The following is a 21,038-nucleotide window of genomic DNA, read 5'->3' as shown; positions in this document are numbered from 1 at the left end:
ATATAGCATATAAGATCTTGTTGGATTCGTTATGATAAATATTTTCAAAATATTAAATTTTCATAATTTTTTTTAATAGATTATTAAAGATATTTAAGTTCAAAATTGTGCATTGGCATACGTGACAGAGTCAACTAGGTCATGTAATATGGGACGGAGGGAGTAGTATGTTAACGGCAGCTCTCATAGGGTCATGTTAACTTGTGCCCGTTAAGGAGCTTAAAATGGAAATTAAAAATAAATTTTACATTGAAAGTATAACTTTTGCAACTTTTAAGATATTGAATGCACAAGTTCCAATAAAAACTTTCTACATTTGTCTTCTTAACTTATGCTTCAAGGACACAAGTTAACATTTCCCATCAAGTATTACTTCAGTTCTTGCCAATCACTGACACTTTCATCCTAAGAAATCTTGTGTAGTGTGGTTAAATATTACTACTAGTAAATCTATCAACAAGCTTTAGCAACAGGGCTAGAAGTTCAACCAACCCACATGTCTCCTCTGTCATTTAATTAGTTTTTTTTGTTGGATATTTATTATTCTAGATCACAGAAATTTTGAATTTCACAAGCATATAAATTTATGAAAGATTTCCTGAATTCCGATATTTAAATTTGAATAAATATATTTATGGTCAAGACAACTTGCAAGGAAACATGTGGGACCAAGCAAGGAGAGGACGAAATGCAGGTCTTGTCCGTGAATGCATTAAAATTTAAAACCAGGAAACCTCACAAATGCCAGGATCCAACAACAAGGCCAAATCCCTTGCAAGTAATTTTTTGTGCTGGCATAGTATTAAATAGAAAATTATCTTTCAAAAGGGAAAAAAATGAAAATTGTAGTTTGGTGAGGTGGTAAACGTAGAAATATATGTAAATTAACACGTTTGATGACTTAGATGTATTTGTAGTTTGCCCTACTACTTGGTTTAATTCAATATCTGTTCTTGAATAAGACTAAATTGACAGCAAAGAGGTTGCTGAAAATCACTCACTATTTACTTGATACAGTCGGTTAAATCATGTACAAATCTTCTTTCTAAATTAATCTCAAGCACCTACAACTACAATGCAACAAACTATTTTGTGGGCAGCATCCCCCTATTGCCATTCAAATTCAATGATATGGCTGATTTTGTAAACTCAATGCCCTTTGAGAAACCAAACTCCAGTACCTGAAGTGCCGATTATAACCGTCTTCAAACAAAATCCAATTGGATTCAAATAGACTCGAAGAAAGTGAATTAGCTCTCGAGTTAGATGGTATGTAATGCAGGTAAAATTAATGTGGCTAAAATATTATCTCCTTGAGAATCAACAAAACTAGCATGACAAAGCACATGATAACAAGCACTGTTGCACATGTAATCATCCCTCCTTTTTTCTGTGTTCTTTCTGCCTGTAAGTAAAATGTTTTAATAGATTTATAACATGCTTATAGCAGCTACAAAATTAAAAAAAAAAAAAAAAAAAAAGGTCGATAAATGCACCGACTCGCAAAGACCGAGCAAAATCTTACAGAAGTAGTAATTTAAGAAGGTAAGAGAAAACAGAACCTTTTGCAACTGCTTCAAGCCCTCCTCAACGGTTGTAGCAACACTCTGAATGTTGTAGTCAATTCTATCCACAATTGTTCCCTGCAGAAGCATCAACTTTTGAATCACTTTTCATTCCATAATAATAAATCCATTTTGCCAAAAAAATAAATAAATCTATTTTGTTTTATAATAAAAAGGGTACGGCACTTACCTGGTCTATCACAAGAACGGAGAGATCCTTCATGATCTGAGCAAGTTCGTGGACTGATTTAGCAACCTACAGTAAATTTCACACTGTCAGACAAGATACATAAAGTGATTTGTCTACAAGCGAAACACCAAATGCCTTCAAAGTACCTGATCAATTTCTCTCTCTCTTTCTGCTGAGATGTGTTCATTTTTCTTTAGCTTTGTCATTTGCTCTTCACTAAAACCCTGAAATCAATCAAAATATCATCATCTCTTTCTTAGGATACAACTGCATCAGGATATGAAATTTGAGAATGAAAAATATATAATTCACTGTGCGATTCTTTTTTGATTAATCCATGATGTGAGATAAGTGATGAACTATCATATTTTAGATAGTTCAATAAAACCAAGTGTGCTGAAAACAAGAAAAGGGATCACTTTTCCATTTTTCCTTTTATATTAAAAATATATTGGATTTATTTACAAAATTTAGATCGTATTGCAGCAACCTTTTTCTTTTCTTTTCTTGGAATAGAAAAATCAAGAGGAAGTGTTACAAACACACAAATCAGAACTTAAGAATGAAATAATAATTAATGACTAATCTGTTGCTGAAGAATGAAAATCTGAACAACGAAGGAGAAATAATTATCCTACGAGGGTTTCTCCTTTCACACAAACTGTATAATCTTCTGAATTAATCCTTTCAAGTTTCATTCTGTATAATTATCCCACTTGGGTTGGCCTGGTGTTGTTAGCTTGGGACCTTGGAGTGTGCTCCTCCTCAAAGTCTCAAGTTTGATTCCCTCAATGTCAATTTTGGTGGGCTAATTTAGCTTCTTAAAAAAAAAAAATTAAATCCTTTCAAGTTTCAACTATTTTCCCCTATCTGTTGACCATTTCCTTGTTCATGAACAGTAGAAAGAAATATGTCAAGTGAAGCCCGGAACAGTAAAGAAAGAAGGGTGTAAAAAGAGAAATGAGATTGCAGGTTTCAGCTGAAAAGGATATGAGTCGAAGCTTGTACGTTTCAAGCGCAAACTTGACTAGAACGTTGTGCACGAACAAGCAACTACTAATAGATAAAAAGCGAGGGAAAGATAAGGCCTTGTGTCTTCCTTTCTAAAATAAATGATGAATGTCAAAATATGTTTTTCTGATTGTCTCAACTCTCAATGTGAATTTCGTAAAACAAATTCAGTATTTTTGAAAATGTTAAAAAGACACCTTTATTGTTTCTGAAAACCTCATTGTCCCTCACCAACTGCATATGGTGGTCAAAATGAAAATTGAGCATATGGTAATATCGGTGATCATAAGAAGAAAGTTGTTCCTCTCAAAAAAAAAAAAAAAAGAAGAAAGTTGTTGTTACACATATAAAATCAAAAGTGAAAATTGAAAACATTATGAAGAAGTAAACAACCCCTGAATGTCTTTGAATCGATGATCTAAAACCTACAACAAAGCAAGTAAAAACTCATGGATAGGAGGTTCTTAAGGATCCCTAATCCTCCTAACCAAAGGAAACAGCAACAGGGAAAAAAAGAGAGGAAAATAAATGTCTTTGAATCCGTGATCTAAAACCCACAGCAAAGCAAGAAAAAATTCATGACACAAAAAGAAAAATATGCATCTAACATGTTGACTAACAATTATTAAAAAAAATATAATTATATGAGGATGCTCTATATATAATGATATAACTGAATCTAATATTTCAGAACCGTTATTTTAAAATCAGACATAACATTAATTGAGCCCAGAAATAAATATTAATTTGAAATTTCTCTTTTTCTTTAGTCCTATGACTATCCCATTCCCCAGCACACACCCACACAATTTTTGCAATTAGAGGATTGTAAGAGGTCAGAACACATCACTGTCAAGTTTGAACCGAAATCATGGAATTTCACCATTACGACTTGCCTTTGGTTGGGAAGAGAAATCATCAAAAGTTACTTGTTTAGGGGGGACTATAATTCTTCCTTTAATTACACTACACGAGGTTTTTTAAAATAATATTGTCCAGCTAGAGAGATTAGTTACAATAAAACACATACCACATCCTCGAATTCATCATCCTGAAATCCAGAGCTACTCCCTTTAAAGTTCATTTCCAAGTCAATCCCGTCGTAACCCTGTGTAATTACACCCAAATATAGATGTCAGCGACACAATATAAAATACAAACAGGTGTAGTTCCAATCACAGAAACTCGAGGGTCAGAAATGTGGCTAGTGATAATAAGTTCAATCAATTGAATACCAAAAGAAAAAAAAGAATAATAGATTAATTTCTACGCACTGACAGTGTATTTTTTTTTACACAAACATCCAATCAAATCACACAACAGTGCCACTTTCTTAGGTTAATTCCTGAAGCATCGCCACAAATATCTAAATGGAGTGATTTGATTGGATGCACGTGTAAAAAAGTTTTATATTGCCGGTGTATGTATACAATTAAATCCAAAGAAAAAAAGATAAAAAAACGGCAACATTTCTACAAATGTAAATTCGTGAACAAATAAAGAAAAAGGAATAGTAAAAATGTAGGAGGATAATATGAAAGAATCAGCAATTGAAAAACCGGCTAGACATGAAAATTTGTAACCTCTTGTTGCTGTTGTAAACGTTTCAAATATGTTGACTGCTTCCGCCGGAGGTCCATTGACAGGTTCTGAAGGTCTGTAGCAAGTGAACGCTGCCAAAGGTAGATACAAAAGCCGGTCATACAAATTCCAGGACGTCGGACTCGTACAAACAAAAATTTGCACACAATAAATTGCCTAAAATATGCAAGCACTCAAGATAGAGGTAAATTCTTGTATATTTAAAAAAGCCAAATTTACGAATAAACCATTTTCAAAGTGAACAGTAGAAAATCAGTCAAGTAAAAGTAAAAGAGCAGCAAAATTCAGATGAAGTAGGATATAAGTTAATGTAGAATAATACATGAAAAACAAGGAGGAGCAAGATAAGGCAGGATGGGCTATTGAAGGGTGGGGAGAGGCAAAAGCTATAATTGACCAATAACACCAGTTATTCATAGTTGACTTAAATATAACATTTCCTCAATAGCTTATATGCATTCAGGACAATCTCCTAAGTCCTGACTAAGAGCAGTCAAAACCTGGATTGTTCGGTAACCTGAAATGTATCTATCTGTTTTGCTTCCAAAATAAATATTAATCAGAGTCGACATCTACCTTCCTTAAGAACTATAAAGTCAACCTCAACTGATAAAAAATAGCAGAGTTGAACAAAATAGAGTGCACTATATATGATTGTATAGAATTTTTCTACATCAAAATTACCTGCACATTTTTTCTGACATTAGAATCCTCAGAAGACCCTCTACCAGCAGAAAGTCTTTTTAGCCTCACTTCAGACTTTCTGAGGAGAGCCGTAATTTCCCGGGTGAGAGTCTCAATCTGACGTTGATCATCTTTACCATCGCCAAACGAAGGCATCAAAGCCTTTGCATGAGCTTTTGTTAACTCAGACATTTTAACCTTTGCACTTTGTATATTTGTAGCTATTTCTTCAGAATCATCCACCCAAGATGGCGGCAAACCCACAGTAAATGCATCACTAACACGCCAAAATACAGTATTTTACGATTAATTGCAATGACTTTCAAGTACACATTTTGAATGTATCAAGCCCAACAAGTTTGTAAACAGAAATTTTAGTTGAACATCAATCTAGGACAACAAAATTCGACAACCTTTTGAATTGTTAACAAAGTTCAATGAGTGGTAAACGGGTATATCAAAATTCGACAACTCGTTAACTATCAATTGAACTTAATTAACCACGGATTTGAACATTATTAACCACAATTTTAGGTGTTTTTCAACTACATGTAGATTTTTGAACACTTGAAAATCAAGGTTAATCACATTTAAACTTGTGCAAACAAAATTCGGTAGATGATTAATAAGTTGCAACACATGTTAACCAAATCTAACACTTCATTAACCACTTAAGTGGAAACATTAACAATTTTAATCAAAAACTAAACTTTTATCCTCACAAAGGGCCTCAGGGAACTGCCCACAAATCAAAAACTAAACTTTTACAATCACAAAGGTCCATAGGGATAAAAGGATTGAAATTTAACTACTGGGTCAAATTCTAATACTAATATATCACAATCACCGCTATAATGTATGGAATTGAAAAATAAGCATAGAAAGGAGAAAAGAAAAACCTTGAGGAAGAAGGACCAGGATCATGGGTACTGAGAGGAGTATAAGAAGATCCATTATTGGTACGAAGAAGCGAAGTGTTGACCATTTCAATGACAGGACCGCCACCGGAAGAAGCAGAAGCTGATGAAGAAAGAGGAGTGCGTAAGCTTTTGACGCTGTCTCTGTACTTTCTGAACTCTACTGTTCGATTTCGCGTTGCCATTGAATGATCGAAAATGGTTTGGTTCTTCGATTTCTGAAAGTGGGTTGGTCATCAGAAACGTTTTGGAAATGGAAAGTGGAAATCGATGAATTCAACTACACCATAGGCGTAAAGGCTCTGTTTTGGGTTTAGGAATCGTGGAAGGGTTTGTTTCGTAAATTTACCTCGTCCATCCCTTCTCTTCTCTTACTCAAGAAGTAAGACTATCGGGTCAAATGACGGATTAATCCATTTCATTTGCTGAATCTAGTGATGACCAGCACAGTTGATTTAAAGTCAGAGTAAAACTTGTATAGACCGATTCAAATTCAAGTCTAAAATCTTTTGAAGATTATACGTCAATATCTCAAGTCTACATCACTATGTAAACTCAGGTGTTTAACAATTTATGTAAACATTTGATCAAATCTTATCATATCTCATTTGGTTCATTGCTGAAATTTATTGATCCAACGATAAAAGCTAACATACATAAGATTTATCTTCTTTCTGCACCATAGAACTAGTTATATTGGTTTGATCATAAGCTTTATAAAAATTTAGGGTTATAAGACTATACAAACAACATTTACTCGTTTAAATTGACAGAAATCACATTGATCAAGAACACTACATATATCAAAGTTGTTAAAAGCGAAATGAATGAATATGTGAATAAACCCACATTACTTAGGTTTATAGCATAAAACTGCAAAATGCCTCCAAATGTGATAAAATGCAAATGTCCAAAATACTAACGCCTCCGTATCTTTAACGTTTAAGACATCGAAGTTGTCGTTTGAATTTGTAATGGACATCAATGAAGAAATAGGCCAATCTAAATTGACCAAACATTGTACCAACAAACAAAATATAAATGAAAAAAAAATATCAAAACCGATCCAAGGAAAAGAGCAAATGATTTAGAGAGTGATTTTCGAATGAAAAAATGACCCTTAAGCACTCCTTTCTTTAGCATATGTTTTTTAATTCCCCTCTTTTATATTCACTTCAAATCCTTTTTTTTTTTAAAAAATAAAAAACACTTTAAATCTCTTTATTGATAATTGAAATGAACGCTAGTTTGTTTTTCTTATTATTAATAAAAATGAATTTGCTTCAACATAATTTATATTTAGGTTTAGGTAACTTCTCTCTAAACTTTCTTTCTCTTTCGTTCATCGAGGAGGGGTGGTTTTAGGTCATTTTTTGACCTAGAATCACCCCTCGACATCTTTTTCCCCTTTTCTTTCACTCTAAATATGTGGTTTTCACATATATCAAGTTTTTTTTTTGTGATTTTGTCGTCTAAGTGCAGCGTTGTTTTGTTCGTCGTCTTGTGCGACGTTTGATTTCGCGTCTTATCGCGATGTTCGTTTATTTCCTATTGAAAGATCGACATCAGTCAATTACAAATCCAACCAATAATTTGGGCGTCAACGTTGAAGATCTAGAAGCATGTGAATTTCAGTGACTTAAATTTTATCATATTATTTGTAGGCATTTTGCCGTTTTATGCTATTAACTTGGGTGCTGTGAGTTTGTTCGCAGATTCACCCTTTACGTTTTTAGCGATATTTGTATCTGATGTAATCTATCGATTTGAATGAATGAATATCGTTTTATTTTTGTCAAAAAATAATAATTTATCTAAAATCTGGAAAGTTGAATTTTTTTTCCTTCCACGGATTCCTTCACTTTAACTAGCCATATTTGAATTCTCTTCTTCACTTAAGGTAAACATATTTAATGAGTGTCTAACACTAAATATACCTCACAACCGAAATTTAAACTTTGATTTATTGTGTTGTGGGAGTATGACATTTTTGTTAGACTCAACTTCCTATTGTTGAAAAGATATAACTTGTCAATCTTACAAAATTGACTTGTAATGTAAGGACCGCCACCACTTAAGTGGAAGTCTTATCCCATCTAACGTGTGGCTCGTAACATATCCCTCACATTAATGACTGAACATCTAAAACATGTTCTAAAATGTTTGATATCACACAACCCGACATATCTTAGATAGACTTTGATATTGTCTTGAAACTTAGGTTAATCATAACATGATCATAAAAAACAACTTGTAAGGTGAGATTTTTCACAACTTATAAAACTATGTTCAAAATTTATTTCATCCAATCTAATGTGGACGAATGAAAAAGTTCCAAAACTTTGTCTCCATGCAAGTAACATTTTAGAAGCCAGACAATAATATTTTTACGGCTTTGCTAACAAGTGACACCGAAGCACTCTTTAGAGATTTTAAATTAAGAAATTATTACTTAAAAAAGTGAAATACTTTATTTTTCAATGAATTTAATACACAAATTTTTGTAAAAATTTACATTTTAAGATTTTTAAAGAATACATCGGAGACACACGTTAACATTATTGTTTTTTTACTCAAAGCCAAACAAGGGTTGAAATTGAAATGAAAATAATAAGAACCCATTATACCATCCACGATGGGAGTATCATGACTCCATAAATCAATATCTAACGGACACTCCCATTGTGGAAAAAAGAAGATGTGTATCTAATGAGAAGAGTGTCTCAAGTATGTGCCTCCCTCTATGGGTCCCACTCATTTTAAAGATTATAATATTAAAATGTATTGTTATAAAATTATTGATAAATGATTAATGAGTCCCGTTTTAAAAAATTGCGTGAAGTATTGAGTTGGATGGATTAAATGCTCATTAATTTTTTTTGACAAAAGGAAAACAATATTCATTTGTTTTAAATTGATAGAATACATAAAATACAATGACATGATCAACATTGCTAAAAGCGTAATTGGTGAATCTGCGAACAAACTCATGACACCCAATTTAACAACATACAATGGCAAAATGTCTATAAATAATATGATAAAATATAAATCACCAAAATACTCATGTTTTCGGATCTGCAACGTTGACGCTCAAATCTTTGATTGATTATGTGATTGACCGAAATTGATATTTCAATAAGACACGAAATCAAACAATGTCGCACAAGACGATGAACAACACAAAGTCGCACTCAGGCAACAAAATCAATAAAAACACAAAAGGAAAACTTTATATATATATATATATATATATATATATATATATATATATATGAAAATCACTTATTTAGATTAAAAAAAAGGAAAAAGGATGCAAAGAGTGATTTTAGATCAAAAAATGACTAAACTCCTCCTTCTTGACAAGTGAAAGAGAACTTAAGAACATGATGAAGTTTCTCTCACTAAAAAAATCAAGGCTAACTAAATGCTCATTAGATATTACTATAAATAAATAATATATACACGTAAAATCTATTTAAATATTCAAAAATGAATTTCTTCTCCGGTGGTTGCTCTTGGTCTAGGAAGCTTTGCCAACTTGGCATCTTCAAAAACAAAAGATACAAAGAGAAAGAGTGGCATGAAGGGCGTTTTGGTAAATGTAGAATTCGTGCTTGCTAAGGATTCAATGTCCAACGCAACAACCACGCACGCACACTCGGAAACCGAAATTCCTCGGTACTTTCCTCCTTCTCTTTTCCTTAGCCTTTGCCTCTAACATGTTACACGTATGTACTTTGAATTCCTTCCTTCTATCTATTTCTATCTCTATATAGCAACACAACATAACACTTTCAACCCATAAATAACAACAAACACGATAAAAAATTTCTGTCGGACACAACACAATTTTCATCGTATTTGTGAAAACAACCCCAGTACTTCACATAAGTCAATGGAAGACCAGACTTCTAAAAGCTACCAATCAAGGCTCAAATCCCACTTAGGTGATTCAATACATTCTTGTTTAAACTGTTTTTATGGATTTTTATTTGTGTTCTGTCTTACACTTAGCTGAATGTTTTTTACATGTTTATTTGGAACAGAGGAGCTCTTAATCGATTTTGAAGAGGTGAACGGAGATGAAGAGTTGATGACGATTTATCCATGTCCATTTTGTGAGGAGGATTTTGATCTTCTAGAACTATGTTGCCATATTGATTTGGACCATCCAATAGAAGCCGAATCTGGGGTATTTTACTTATCTCACACCTTAATCAGCTTTCTACTCTTATTAACTTTTAGACTTAAAATATTAATAATTTATGTACCTTTGTATTAAGAATCACACATTTAATCAGTGAGATGCTATGCCTGAAAACATAGGAGGCGGCACTCCCAAGACCCTCGCTTACAAGCCGGTTTTGTAAGGTTTAATTAGACTTAGCTCAAATTTTATGACCGGAGTATAACTTATCCAGTTTGGAACTTTTCAAATCCATAATTTTGATGAGCTGGAATCAAACTCAAATACCCGGGACATACACACACTGCGGACCAACCACTTGTGGTAGTCTGGTAGATTCAGGTGGTTTTTCAAATCCATCTGAAGCCTTGGTATAATTTGCAATTACTAGCATGTCAATAAGACCTCATTGAGAACTCCCAGATAGTTGTTTTCCGCTTGACAAAGAAAGCTCATTGGTTTTCAGTTTTCATTTGTTCTCCCTCTTTTAGAATCAACATGCTTATTCATGATCTTCAAATTCACAAAGAAGCATGTGTTAGTAATTGCATTTGAGATTCAGTGCATTCAACAGTTGCTATTTATTTTGAAAAAAAAAAACAAACATAAAAAGAACCTTTGTGAATCACTGTGGACCGTGGTTATCAACTTATCTGGCGATGCTTGTAATTTGAGTTGAATGTAGTTTCTTTCAAATATGGATTGGTTCAATGTAATTGCTTCTCACTTTTCCAAGGCCTTAGTAAATTGCTGTCTCCTTCTTCCAAAGACAATGATTTTTCCTACAAGTCAAAAATGAATTCCAAGATGTAGCATTTTATGATACACTTAATTTAGAAGTTTGCAAATTTGAATTGCCTTTCAGGAGAAATGTTGCATTTGGTTATTGGTCTAGATCTTACTAATACTTTCCATTAATCATCTGACTGATAACATATTTGTAATTGCATGAGTTTTCTTTAATATATATGATGATAAATATCAAAATTTGAATACTTTATTAAATTTTACTTCAATATGGATTATAAGAAGTGATAATATTAGTAAGATACTCCATATTATCACAAGTTTGCTAAATGACCTATTATTAATAATGTTCCTCTTGATTTGAGGGTTCAATTAGCAGACTTAGAAGTTGGTGATGATGACTACCTGCAATAGCCCATGAAATCAAAAGTGTGTATAATTTCTTTTATACCATAAAAATAGATTTCTCTACTAGCTTATCATTTGCAGTGCTATTTATACTCAGGTTCGTCGAATTACCCTCATTTATATCCATCTTTGTTTGTTCATGCAGATTTGTCCAGTTTGTGCCATGTGGGTTGGAACAAATATTGTTGATCACATAACAGCACAACATGGAGACTTATTTAAGATATCCTTTCTGATTTTCATCATAGAAATGCTTTTACTTCATCAAAATAAATACCATTAATTTTGTTTTTGTCTCCTTTTACTTATTGTCGTTGTTTTTTCATTTGTCTTTCATTCAACCGTGTGTTTCCTTTACTGGAGATTACAGTCATCTCAAATCAAAATCCCATAAACATGATTCCTACCAAACCCTTTCCTTTTCAAGAAAGGGTCGACGGGATGGACACTGGAAATCTTGCTCTGATGAGTTGCCGCCTGTGATGCCTACCTCCAAAACGACTTGTGATCCATTTCTGTCATTTTTATGTGGTGCAACTGCTTCCAGTGAACATGAAAATGTGCAGCATGATTCATCAAGTGAAGCAAGCATTGAAGAAATACACTCACATGATACAGTGTTAGAAAGGTAAGATATAGTATCACTCTTTCAGCTTCTCTTTTTTTCAATATCGCCATAGACATAACTATGAGACTAATCTTCAAATTAAAAGTGTTGGTTAAAGTCTTTTTAAAAGTAGCGACTATAAGACTCGAGACCCTAATATTGCTTGTAAAGTTTGCCCAGGTCATAGTTCATTTTAATTCCAACAATTTACTTTTGATTATGAATATACCACATTACTCTTGTATTATAAACATTAACTTAGAAATCATAAATTTATTGTCCATACAAGCTGCTTGATCCTATCATAATTAGCTGGTGGATCATTGATTGTTCCAAAAATTTACCTCTAGATATTCTTAACAGGCATTTTACATTAAATCACTAGAAGCATCCCTCTAATACAATTGGATTTGATTTATATTTTGTAATATTTGTAATTATTAATACTTTTCAACTTTGTAACATTCACTGCAAAGTTGATAATATACTTGAGGAGGCAATTTAAGTCTATTCTTTTTTTGGACCTGTGCTACATCTTGTAATAGTATAGGTTATGCTATGAGGCAATGAATGGTGATATGAGATAAAAACCTGGTTGTGTGTGCAAAAAAACACAGATTCATGAATTATTTTTGTTTCTTTCTCGCACTTTTTTAGATAAAAAAGATTAGAGGAAATGGTTACGTGATATATGTTTCTTAGTGCGGCCTTCATTAACTCCCTGTTGATTTGTTCTTGTTCAAAACTGTACTAGTAAAATACTCGTGTATACACATGGATCACACAATATTGATTATCATACTAAGGTAGACAATAGAGAATTGAAATATTTAGAACTTTTTTAATAAAATATAGTTAAGCATTGAAAAAGGCATAAAGGTGGAACATGTCTAACAATATAATTGTCGCCTACCAAATACTATGATCATTACTCGGTATATTGTCCCGCTCAGGTTTCAAACAAAACTTTCTCACTTTATGAAACTGTATTCTTCATTAAGATATTTGATTAACTTATCTACTTTTATCTCTATCTTTGTTGGATATGTAATCTAATTCTTCTATACTATTGCAGAGATGTTCCGCCATCTTTATCTGACAAAGACCAAGTAGAGAAAGCAAGGCGTAGTGAGTTTGTACAGGGGCTTTTGCTGTCTACTATTCTTGATCCCGACCTTTGACCCAGACAAATAAGAATCAGTTTTTATCAATTTGATGGAATAAAAAAAGGAGAGTTAAAGAAGTTGATGTCCATCATGAAGAGGATACATAATATATGTAGGAATTATTTGTATTCGCTGTGATCTATGTAGTATAGAGAGCTAAGCTATATGTAGGAATTATATTTATTTGTATGAAATGTACATTCGGGGCTATGAAATTACATTAGTTCACGAAACATGGCATATACCCTTGTCTAATATCTCACAGGAATTATACCTTCTAACAGTTCTGCTTTGCTGTAAGAGTGTGAGTGAGAGGTAAAGTGAGGCCTAATGTCAGAAGTTGCAAGACAATATTAGGCTTTTAAGTTGTAAAAATTGTGCACAGTGAGTGGGTCTATAATCATAATTGCTTATACCTAAAACAAGAGTTTTAGCAGCCTCCTTATGGATTTGGATTCAATGCTGTAAAAAACTACACAGTTGTTATTTCAACCATTGGATTGGCTTGACAAAAATATAATAGTACCATCCAATAAGATCCAATGGCTATTATTGAAAACTGCGTGAAACTGTGTTGTTTCACTACGCAGGAAATTCTAGTCCGTCTCCTCACAGGGAAAGTGTGGTGAGAGCCTGAGAGGTTGTTATCAATTTTCAATATGAAAAAAAGGAGAAAATAATTAAAAGTGAGATATGAAATTAATTAAAAAGACGAGACAAACAAATTGAGAGATTTTATTTCCGATTTCTCCGATTTAGAAATGGGTTTCAAGTGCACAGCTCATTTGATAAGCTTTATGGACATTGACATGCAAGGGTCGGAGTTCTAATTTCATATTTTCCACTTGAAACTCTAATTTCATATTTTCCACTTTTTGATACTTTCAATGTGTGGTCAACACTTATGAGTATGATTTAAACTAGTAATAGTCTAATGAACATATCTTAATAAAACAATGGCTTATATACGGTTTTAGTCTTAGTTTTAATTGCGAAATTTTGGTTTTCAAATTCAATTTGTTTTGTTAATCCATAATTTTAACGATCCAATTTGATAACATCACAATATTATTTTGGGTCTGTTTGCTTTGTCACGACTCAATTTAACATCATATACTTTCAACAATTAGATTATTTATTTTCATGTCAGATCACTTAATAATATTGTTACGTCGTCAAATTGGATTGTCAAAATCATGTACCATCAATTTTTTTGAGAAGGGACCGAAGCTGTGCAATCTATATCTACTGAAGTATCATAAATTAAGAAGGATAATACTAACCGATACCCAGCTAAAAATAGAAAATTTTCATTGAAAACAATATAAATGGTTGATTTTATTTATATTTAAAAAAGTAAAATTAAAATTTGTTTATTTTTTTTTAACTAGTGTCATAGGACATTGAAGTTAGTTGATGGGGGGACCTATTGAGGAAGGGTAATTGTGGATTGGTGACGGAGAAGCAGAGAAAAAGGAATGGTTATTTGTGGTGAGGTGACAAATTTGACTGACTCTCGCGCGTTGACGACGTTGATAGATAGAACCCTAATCTAATTCGTCTCAAATCGATCGATCCATCCATCCATCATCGAAACAGAGACTCTGTCTCTCAATCTCTTTCCCAGTTTCAGGCCATGCGACCTTGTTCCTCCGTCATAGCCCTCTCCAGAGAGGACTCTTTTTCTATTGATTTCACCAGCCATGTCTTCTTCCGATGCCCATGCCGCACCCACTAATATCAACCCCAAATGTATCCTCTTCAATGCTGCATCCGGTGCTTCCGCCGGTATACATACATACCTTCTTTTATCAGCTCCCCAATTTTTTTTTATTAATTCAATTCATTTCTTTATATTTCTTCTTCCAATTCCTTGTGTTTTAATTTGATTTGATTTGTAGGAGTTATTGCTGCTACGTTTGTGTGTCCTTTAGATGTTATCAAAACTAGGTTTCAGGTTGGTCTGCCTCAGCTCGCTAATGGAACTGTTAAAGGTATGAGCTTTTTAGTATTATTACATGAAGGATCAAATAACAATATGAAACTTAGTCAACAGTTGAACTACTGAAACTGAATACTGCAATTTTCGTGGATTGGGTGCTTTTGTTCTCAGGTAGTGTGATAGTTGCTAGTTTGCAACAAATATTCCACAAGGAGGGGTTACGTGGCATGTACCGTGGGCTGGCTCCCACTGTGTTAGCTTTGCTTCCAAATTGGGCGGTGAGTCCTTGTTTTCCTTATCCATATTTTGTCTGCGACTCTGCGTGTATTATGCTCTTAATAAGTATATGACAAATAGAATCTCGACAGAGTTATTACATTCCCGTCTAGTATTTGTGGTAACCTTGGCAATTCTAGCCTCAAATTGGCAATGAAATATATCTATAATAATAATAATTAATGAATGCATTGGGAAAAAGATGACATTTCCAAAACTGTTTTGTTTTGGATACTTGTTTAAACATTGAAGTCATTGGATTGATGTTGCTCTGAAATGCCAGGGTATGAAGTCAGTTACTTGCAACTCTACCACTTTTAGCCGAGGATAGATTTTGAGTGTTTTATGATTTCTTGACAAAGATTCTTTTCAGATGCTGCTTCTTGAAATACTAGATCACACGATCGCTGTGAGCTAGATTGTTTTCAGACGTTTCTTCTTGAAATACTAGAGCACACGATCACTGTGAGCTTGATCTTAATTCAACCGGCCTTTTATATTTTAAGGCTGGTTCTAAGTGATTAAGTTATTGGGGCTTTACTATACATATTATACAACAATAACCAAAAGCTTTTTCTCGCTAAATGGGATCAGCTGTGTGGATTAGACAATACCATAATGTCCTGTCACGAGCCATAGCCTAAGATTAATCATTTAAATTTGAATTGCTTTTGACCTATAGTTTTCCTTGATCTCTACTTATTGCTAATTATTGGGCCACCTTCCATCTTGTCTATCTTATTTATTGATGCTTCCACGAGTTTTCTTTGCACATGTTCAAATTACTTAAAATAAGACAATCATATTTTCTACTATGAGAGCTACCTCAAGTATCTTTTGAAAGCTATATCACTATTACCTGACATTCTATTCAGCATAACATTGCAGGTCTTATAGTTGTGTGATAAAAATTTCGTTTTCGTTTGACTGTTATTTTTCTATCTCAAATTACACTCGAGACTTCTTCCATTTCATCAACGCTATTTGATTCCTATGGTTGACATCTTCTATCTCTCCGTCATTTTCCATAATAAATCCAAGTTGCTAATAAATGTAGACTATGCTCTGTGATGAAGATGACAAATAGAACGAGTGTGCTAGAATCTTGTTAAAGAAGGAAATGAAGGTACAAAGATAGAAGACACGAAAATTTCTCCAATTAAGTCACAATAAGGGGAGAAAGTGAAGATGTATAAAGTATATATATGCGTTGGCTTAGAATAATTGAAATTTCGATAGTTGTGATGCAGTTTAATAGGACTAGTCAGAGCCTGGGAACCAATTGTCTATGACTCATGACTCAAGGCCCATGTTAAACTAATTATTACCGATTACTAAGATACAGAGTGCACAGACCATTTAAGTCAAATAAATTATGGAATAACTTACACATGTAGCAGATTCTTGGAGAAGACCAAGTGTTGGACTCTAAGACACCAATTGAAATTGCTAAAATAAGTCAAGACAAAAACCAAAGCAAAACTAATAGCCCACATACTGCTGACCCCAGTAATTCTTGATAGTTGTGAGTCAAGCAAAGCTATCAGCATTCCAATGAGACTTAATAGTATTTTTAGGCCAAGCTAGTAAGGTCCTTTGATCCTTAAGCTTATGCCTTTTTTTGGTCCTTTCTTGTTGCCTAATCAATTTAGCTTACTATTAGATGGTTTATTTCTTAGGCCGTACAAATCTCAAGATTTAATCTGTCTACATGCTTTTCAAAAGCATAACACTGATATCTTATGTTATAATTAAGTGTTCTAAATGTATTGTAAACTTGCAGGTTTATTTTACTATGTATGAGCAGCTCAAAAGCCTTCTTCATTCCGATGGTTAGTCCATTGCTTACTTTCATATTGAACCAAATTAGGGGGAGTTGTTGACATAATTCTTTTTGTGATGTAAATAGTCCACTTATTGATTTTTAATTTTGGAGCTGCCAACTTGCTTTGTTTTATCCTATGAAGCCAAGATAGTTTGAAAATTGAAAAGTATTGGTGTCTAACACATGCCTAGGAAGTACATAATAGTTTTCTATTCTTTTTAAAAATATTACGCCCAATACTTATCAGCTACATCTTACCAAAGGAAGACACGTTTGTCATTTGGATACGATACATTTTATATATGTCTTACTAACTATAGACACAAAATTGTATGTTTTTCTTTGACATATTCATAGTAGAAATAATATGTTTTGATATGCGTCGGTGAAAGATATATAACTGTTGAGAGTCCCACATTTGTGAGACATGGCCTGAAAATGAGTTTATAAGTGGGAGGCATTCTTCACCTTAAAAGCCAGTTTTGAAGGGTTGAGTTAGGTCTAACCCAAATTTTAAGAATAAAAAATGCCTACTTAAGTAAATTTTTTTTGGGGGTGATCATCATATATTGCATAATGACAATTGATATTTTATGTATTAACGAACAATTAGTAATGTGCATGCCTCCTAATAAACATTGTGCATTTTAATGTTACATAAACACTTACGTATCATGATCACTAGAGATATGTAATTATGCTTACTTATTACAATCACTAAGTATATCTTTTTAATAAATTGTGATCATTATATATTGACTATTGATATGTTTATATATTAATGAGCAGTTAGTAATGTGAATGCCCTTTAACAAACACTGTGCATTTATGTTGCACAACACAACACTGTGAATTGTGTCATATCTTGCTTTTTAAAATTTCATGGTGTCCCCGTATTTGTGTCGTACTATGTGTGGGATTCATAGGTTCTCGCAGCGAGTTATAAAAATGTACAAATTATATATAACCCCTATGATATTTATGCAGATGAAAGCCATCACCTTTCAGTTGGATCTAATATGGCAGCTGCTGCTGGTGCTGGAGCTGCAACTACCTTGTTTACAAATCCACTTTGGGTTGTCAAGACTAGACTTCAAGTGCGTTTCTTCAATTCATGCCGAATGTTCTGCTAATTATTTGATTATGTTAGCAGTCATTCTTATATAATTGGCGTAATGCATGAGCTACCTATATTCTTAGTAAAATTCAATTTTTCTATTCTTAATAGCATACGGTTTCTAGGATTGTGTGGTAATCAAATGAAGAGGCAATGAAGTCCTTGTGCATTTGACATTGTTTGGAAGCTCTATGTATCACATCCATGGAAGATAATAAAACCTCTATTTAGTGGGTTGAACAAAAGATCGAGCACATAAAACAGCTAGTGTATATTTTTTTTGTCTTGGTCAGATCATATTATCTATTATTCGGCACATAAAACTCCACAACAACAACAACCAAGCCTTATCCCACTAAGTGGGGCCGGCTACATGAATCAAACGAAGCCATAGTGTTCTAACAAAACTATACTTTTATCCAACTCATTAATCTTAAGACCCTTCTTGATAGTTTCTCTTATAGTTTTCTAGGTCTTCCCCTACCTCTAGTGATTTGACTCCCCTCCATATGACATTATTTATTATTAGGCACATAAAACTCCATCTTACACGCATTATTACGTATTGAAATCATAGAGTAGACACAATAAAAGAACTAGTCTAGCTTATAATCAGTGCACGTTTGTATATTCTGCAATGTAAGCTTGCTGCCTTTTTAATGCAGACCCAGGGAATGAGATCTGGTGTTGTGCCATATAGGAGCACACTATCTGCATTGAGGAGAATTGCAAGCGAGGAGGGCATACGGGGGCTGTACAGGTTGGTGTTTTTTAATCACGAAAAAGCAACTGGATGGTCAATGGACATGACATTATGATTAATAATTAACACTTTAATGACGGTTGGTATATTCTTTACCATAAACAGTGGTCTTGTACCTGCCCTAGCTGGTATCAGTCATGTTGCCATTCAATTCCCGATGTATGAAACAATAAAATTTTATTTAGCAAATCAAGGTAATTTCATGCCTGTTCTCTTCTCTGTATACTCTTGAAATTTTGGCAGTCACTTAGTTTGATCGTTGTTTTGTATTAGATGACGCAGCAGTCGATAAACTTGGTGCACGCGATGTTGCTATTGCTTCATCTGTCTCCAAAATTTTTGCATCCACATTGACATATCCCCATGAGGTATGTTGCTGAATAACACTTAATTTAGTTAAAGATTGCACAATTGTAGGTAGTCATACCTCTTGATGCCTGGTCTTGCGAATGAAATAACTTTGCCAATCATTTGATGGAAAAATAGTTTATAGTCCTTCAATGTTTAAAGAACCCTAGAATAATACTTACTTCTTTGCAATTAGCTTTTTCTTGAATATTCCACTTTTTTCATCCTTTCCTCTCTTTAACTGCCCCAACTTAGAGAGCCATATCCCTCTGAATTGAGCCGGGATTCTTAAATTTAATGTTACTAAATTTAATGTTACTCATTTTCATTCTTTGGGCACATTAAAAAGTAACATTTTTTAATTATGTTTGCAGGTAGTACGTTCCAGATTGCAAGAACAAGGGCATCACTCTGAGAAACGATACTCTGGTATGATTGACTGTATAAGAAAGGTTTTTCAACAAGAAGGTGTACCTGGCTTTTACCGAGGATGTGCCACCAACCTTTTGAGGACAACACCAGCTGCCGTAATCACATTCACCAGCTTTGAAATGATACACCGTTTTCTTGTTTCACATTTTCCTTCTGATCCACATCCTCATATTTTGTGATATAATTGATTATGGACATGATCATCTATCATCTATAACAGTAGATCAAAAACATTAGCTAGTCCAGCTGATAAATGATTCTCCTGGCGATGCATATACCATTCTTTATATTTTTAGGTAGAGCAACACATTATTTAAGCAACAATTGAGACTGTTTTCCCTGGTCAAACGTCTGCAAGGTCATTGTTTGTACTTTGTAGAGAGACCAATGGATAATTATAGATTTGAGAATGATGATGACGATAAAGACATTAGTAGTATGATGATACTGTGAGGATGTCATTTATTTTATTTGGAAACTACTGAATACTCGTATCATATCATATTCTTTTAAAACTCAAAAACTAAAGCTGTTTCACATCTCTTACACCTAGCATCTTGGAATCTAGATTCAGTGTACAAATACTTTATGGACAGGCCAGTGTTCAAACACTCACCACATAATAAGCTAGATTCACAGGTCAAGTTATTTCGATATGGTAGTATGGTAAAAGGATGTAAATAATCTATTGTTTTCTTCTACTACTAATACTAATTTAAATAATTATGAAAAAAAACGAGACAGGCCCCCCCATTTGTGCTAATATGAGACATGCTCCTACCAAATCATGTTATTTATTGTGATAAATGGCCAATCAATAAATAACATGATTTGGTTGTGTAAAACCATTTACTCGTACAGTGTCATGTGTTTGGCTTGCATGAGAATATAGCGAGTCAGTTTATCATTAAACTTCACTTTAGGAGAGTTATGCTGTCAAAATCTTGACTTAAGTGGGTTTTCGAACACCATACAAAACGTTCAACAGCAGGAAGGAAGGAATAGGTTGCGTTTCTACAAAATTTCTTGCCAAACATGTAACTTTCAACTACGGATGGGTGTTTTTCACCTCATTCATTATTAGATGGTTGTTGGATTACGCTATTTTTAAAAGCAGGACACGTGTTGTCCAATATAAAATTTTGTAATAATAAATTTATTTTGTTAACTTGTGTCATAAGGGAGCGTTAAAAAATTCAAAAGCAGTTTTCTTTTTTAAAAAACACAAAATTTTAACTTTAAAATATTA

The 21,038-nt window shown here is 33.4% G+C and overlaps 3 protein-coding genes across 3 annotated transcripts; 2 read left to right on the top strand and 1 right to left on the bottom strand.

Annotated features, from left to right (window-relative positions):
- Nucleotides 1–849: 849 nt before the first annotated feature.
- Nucleotides 850–6,253, bottom strand: LOC146911075 (syntaxin-43-like). Its single transcript, XM_085729925.1, has 8 exons — nt 5,952–6,253; nt 5,053–5,329; nt 4,350–4,439; nt 3,797–3,874; nt 1,902–1,979; nt 1,756–1,821; nt 1,563–1,643; nt 850–1,405 (listed from the first exon to the last, which is right to left on the bottom strand). The coding sequence occupies exons 1-8, from the start codon at nt 6,152–6,154 to the stop codon at nt 1,298–1,300; spliced, it is 981 nt and encodes a 326-aa protein (XP_085586051.1). The 5' UTR covers nt 6,155–6,253; the 3' UTR covers nt 850–1,297.
- Nucleotides 6,254–9,602: 3,349 nt separating this feature from the next.
- On the top strand, nt 9,603–13,319 carry LOC146911074 (Drought-responsive family protein). Its single transcript, XM_085729923.1, has 5 exons — nt 9,603–9,919; nt 10,019–10,164; nt 11,459–11,536; nt 11,682–11,941; nt 12,996–13,319. The coding sequence occupies exons 1-5, from the start codon at nt 9,868–9,870 to the stop codon at nt 13,099–13,101; spliced, it is 642 nt and encodes a 213-aa protein (XP_085586049.1). The 5' UTR covers nt 9,603–9,867; the 3' UTR covers nt 13,102–13,319.
- A 1,202-nt stretch (nt 13,320–14,521) lies between these two features.
- Nucleotides 14,522–20,228, top strand: LOC146911073 (nicotinamide adenine dinucleotide transporter 1, chloroplastic-like). Its single transcript, XM_085729922.1, has 9 exons — nt 14,522–14,874; nt 14,988–15,080; nt 15,200–15,306; nt 17,088–17,136; nt 18,117–18,226; nt 18,912–19,006; nt 19,115–19,203; nt 19,283–19,377; nt 19,732–20,228. The coding sequence occupies exons 1-9, from the start codon at nt 14,790–14,792 to the stop codon at nt 19,966–19,968; spliced, it is 960 nt and encodes a 319-aa protein (XP_085586048.1). The 5' UTR covers nt 14,522–14,789; the 3' UTR covers nt 19,969–20,228.
- The last annotated feature ends 810 nt before the right edge of the window (nt 20,229–21,038 follow it).

This window comes from Medicago sativa, chromosome 7 (genome assembly GCF_051527215.1).
Source record: "Medicago sativa cultivar Bolivia chromosome 7, Bolivia_mono, whole genome shotgun sequence".
Classification (NCBI taxonomy): domain Eukaryota; kingdom Viridiplantae; phylum Streptophyta; class Magnoliopsida; order Fabales; family Fabaceae; genus Medicago; species Medicago sativa.
Note: the sequence above shows the minus strand (reverse complement) of the source record. Positions and strands in the feature narration are given on the sequence as shown.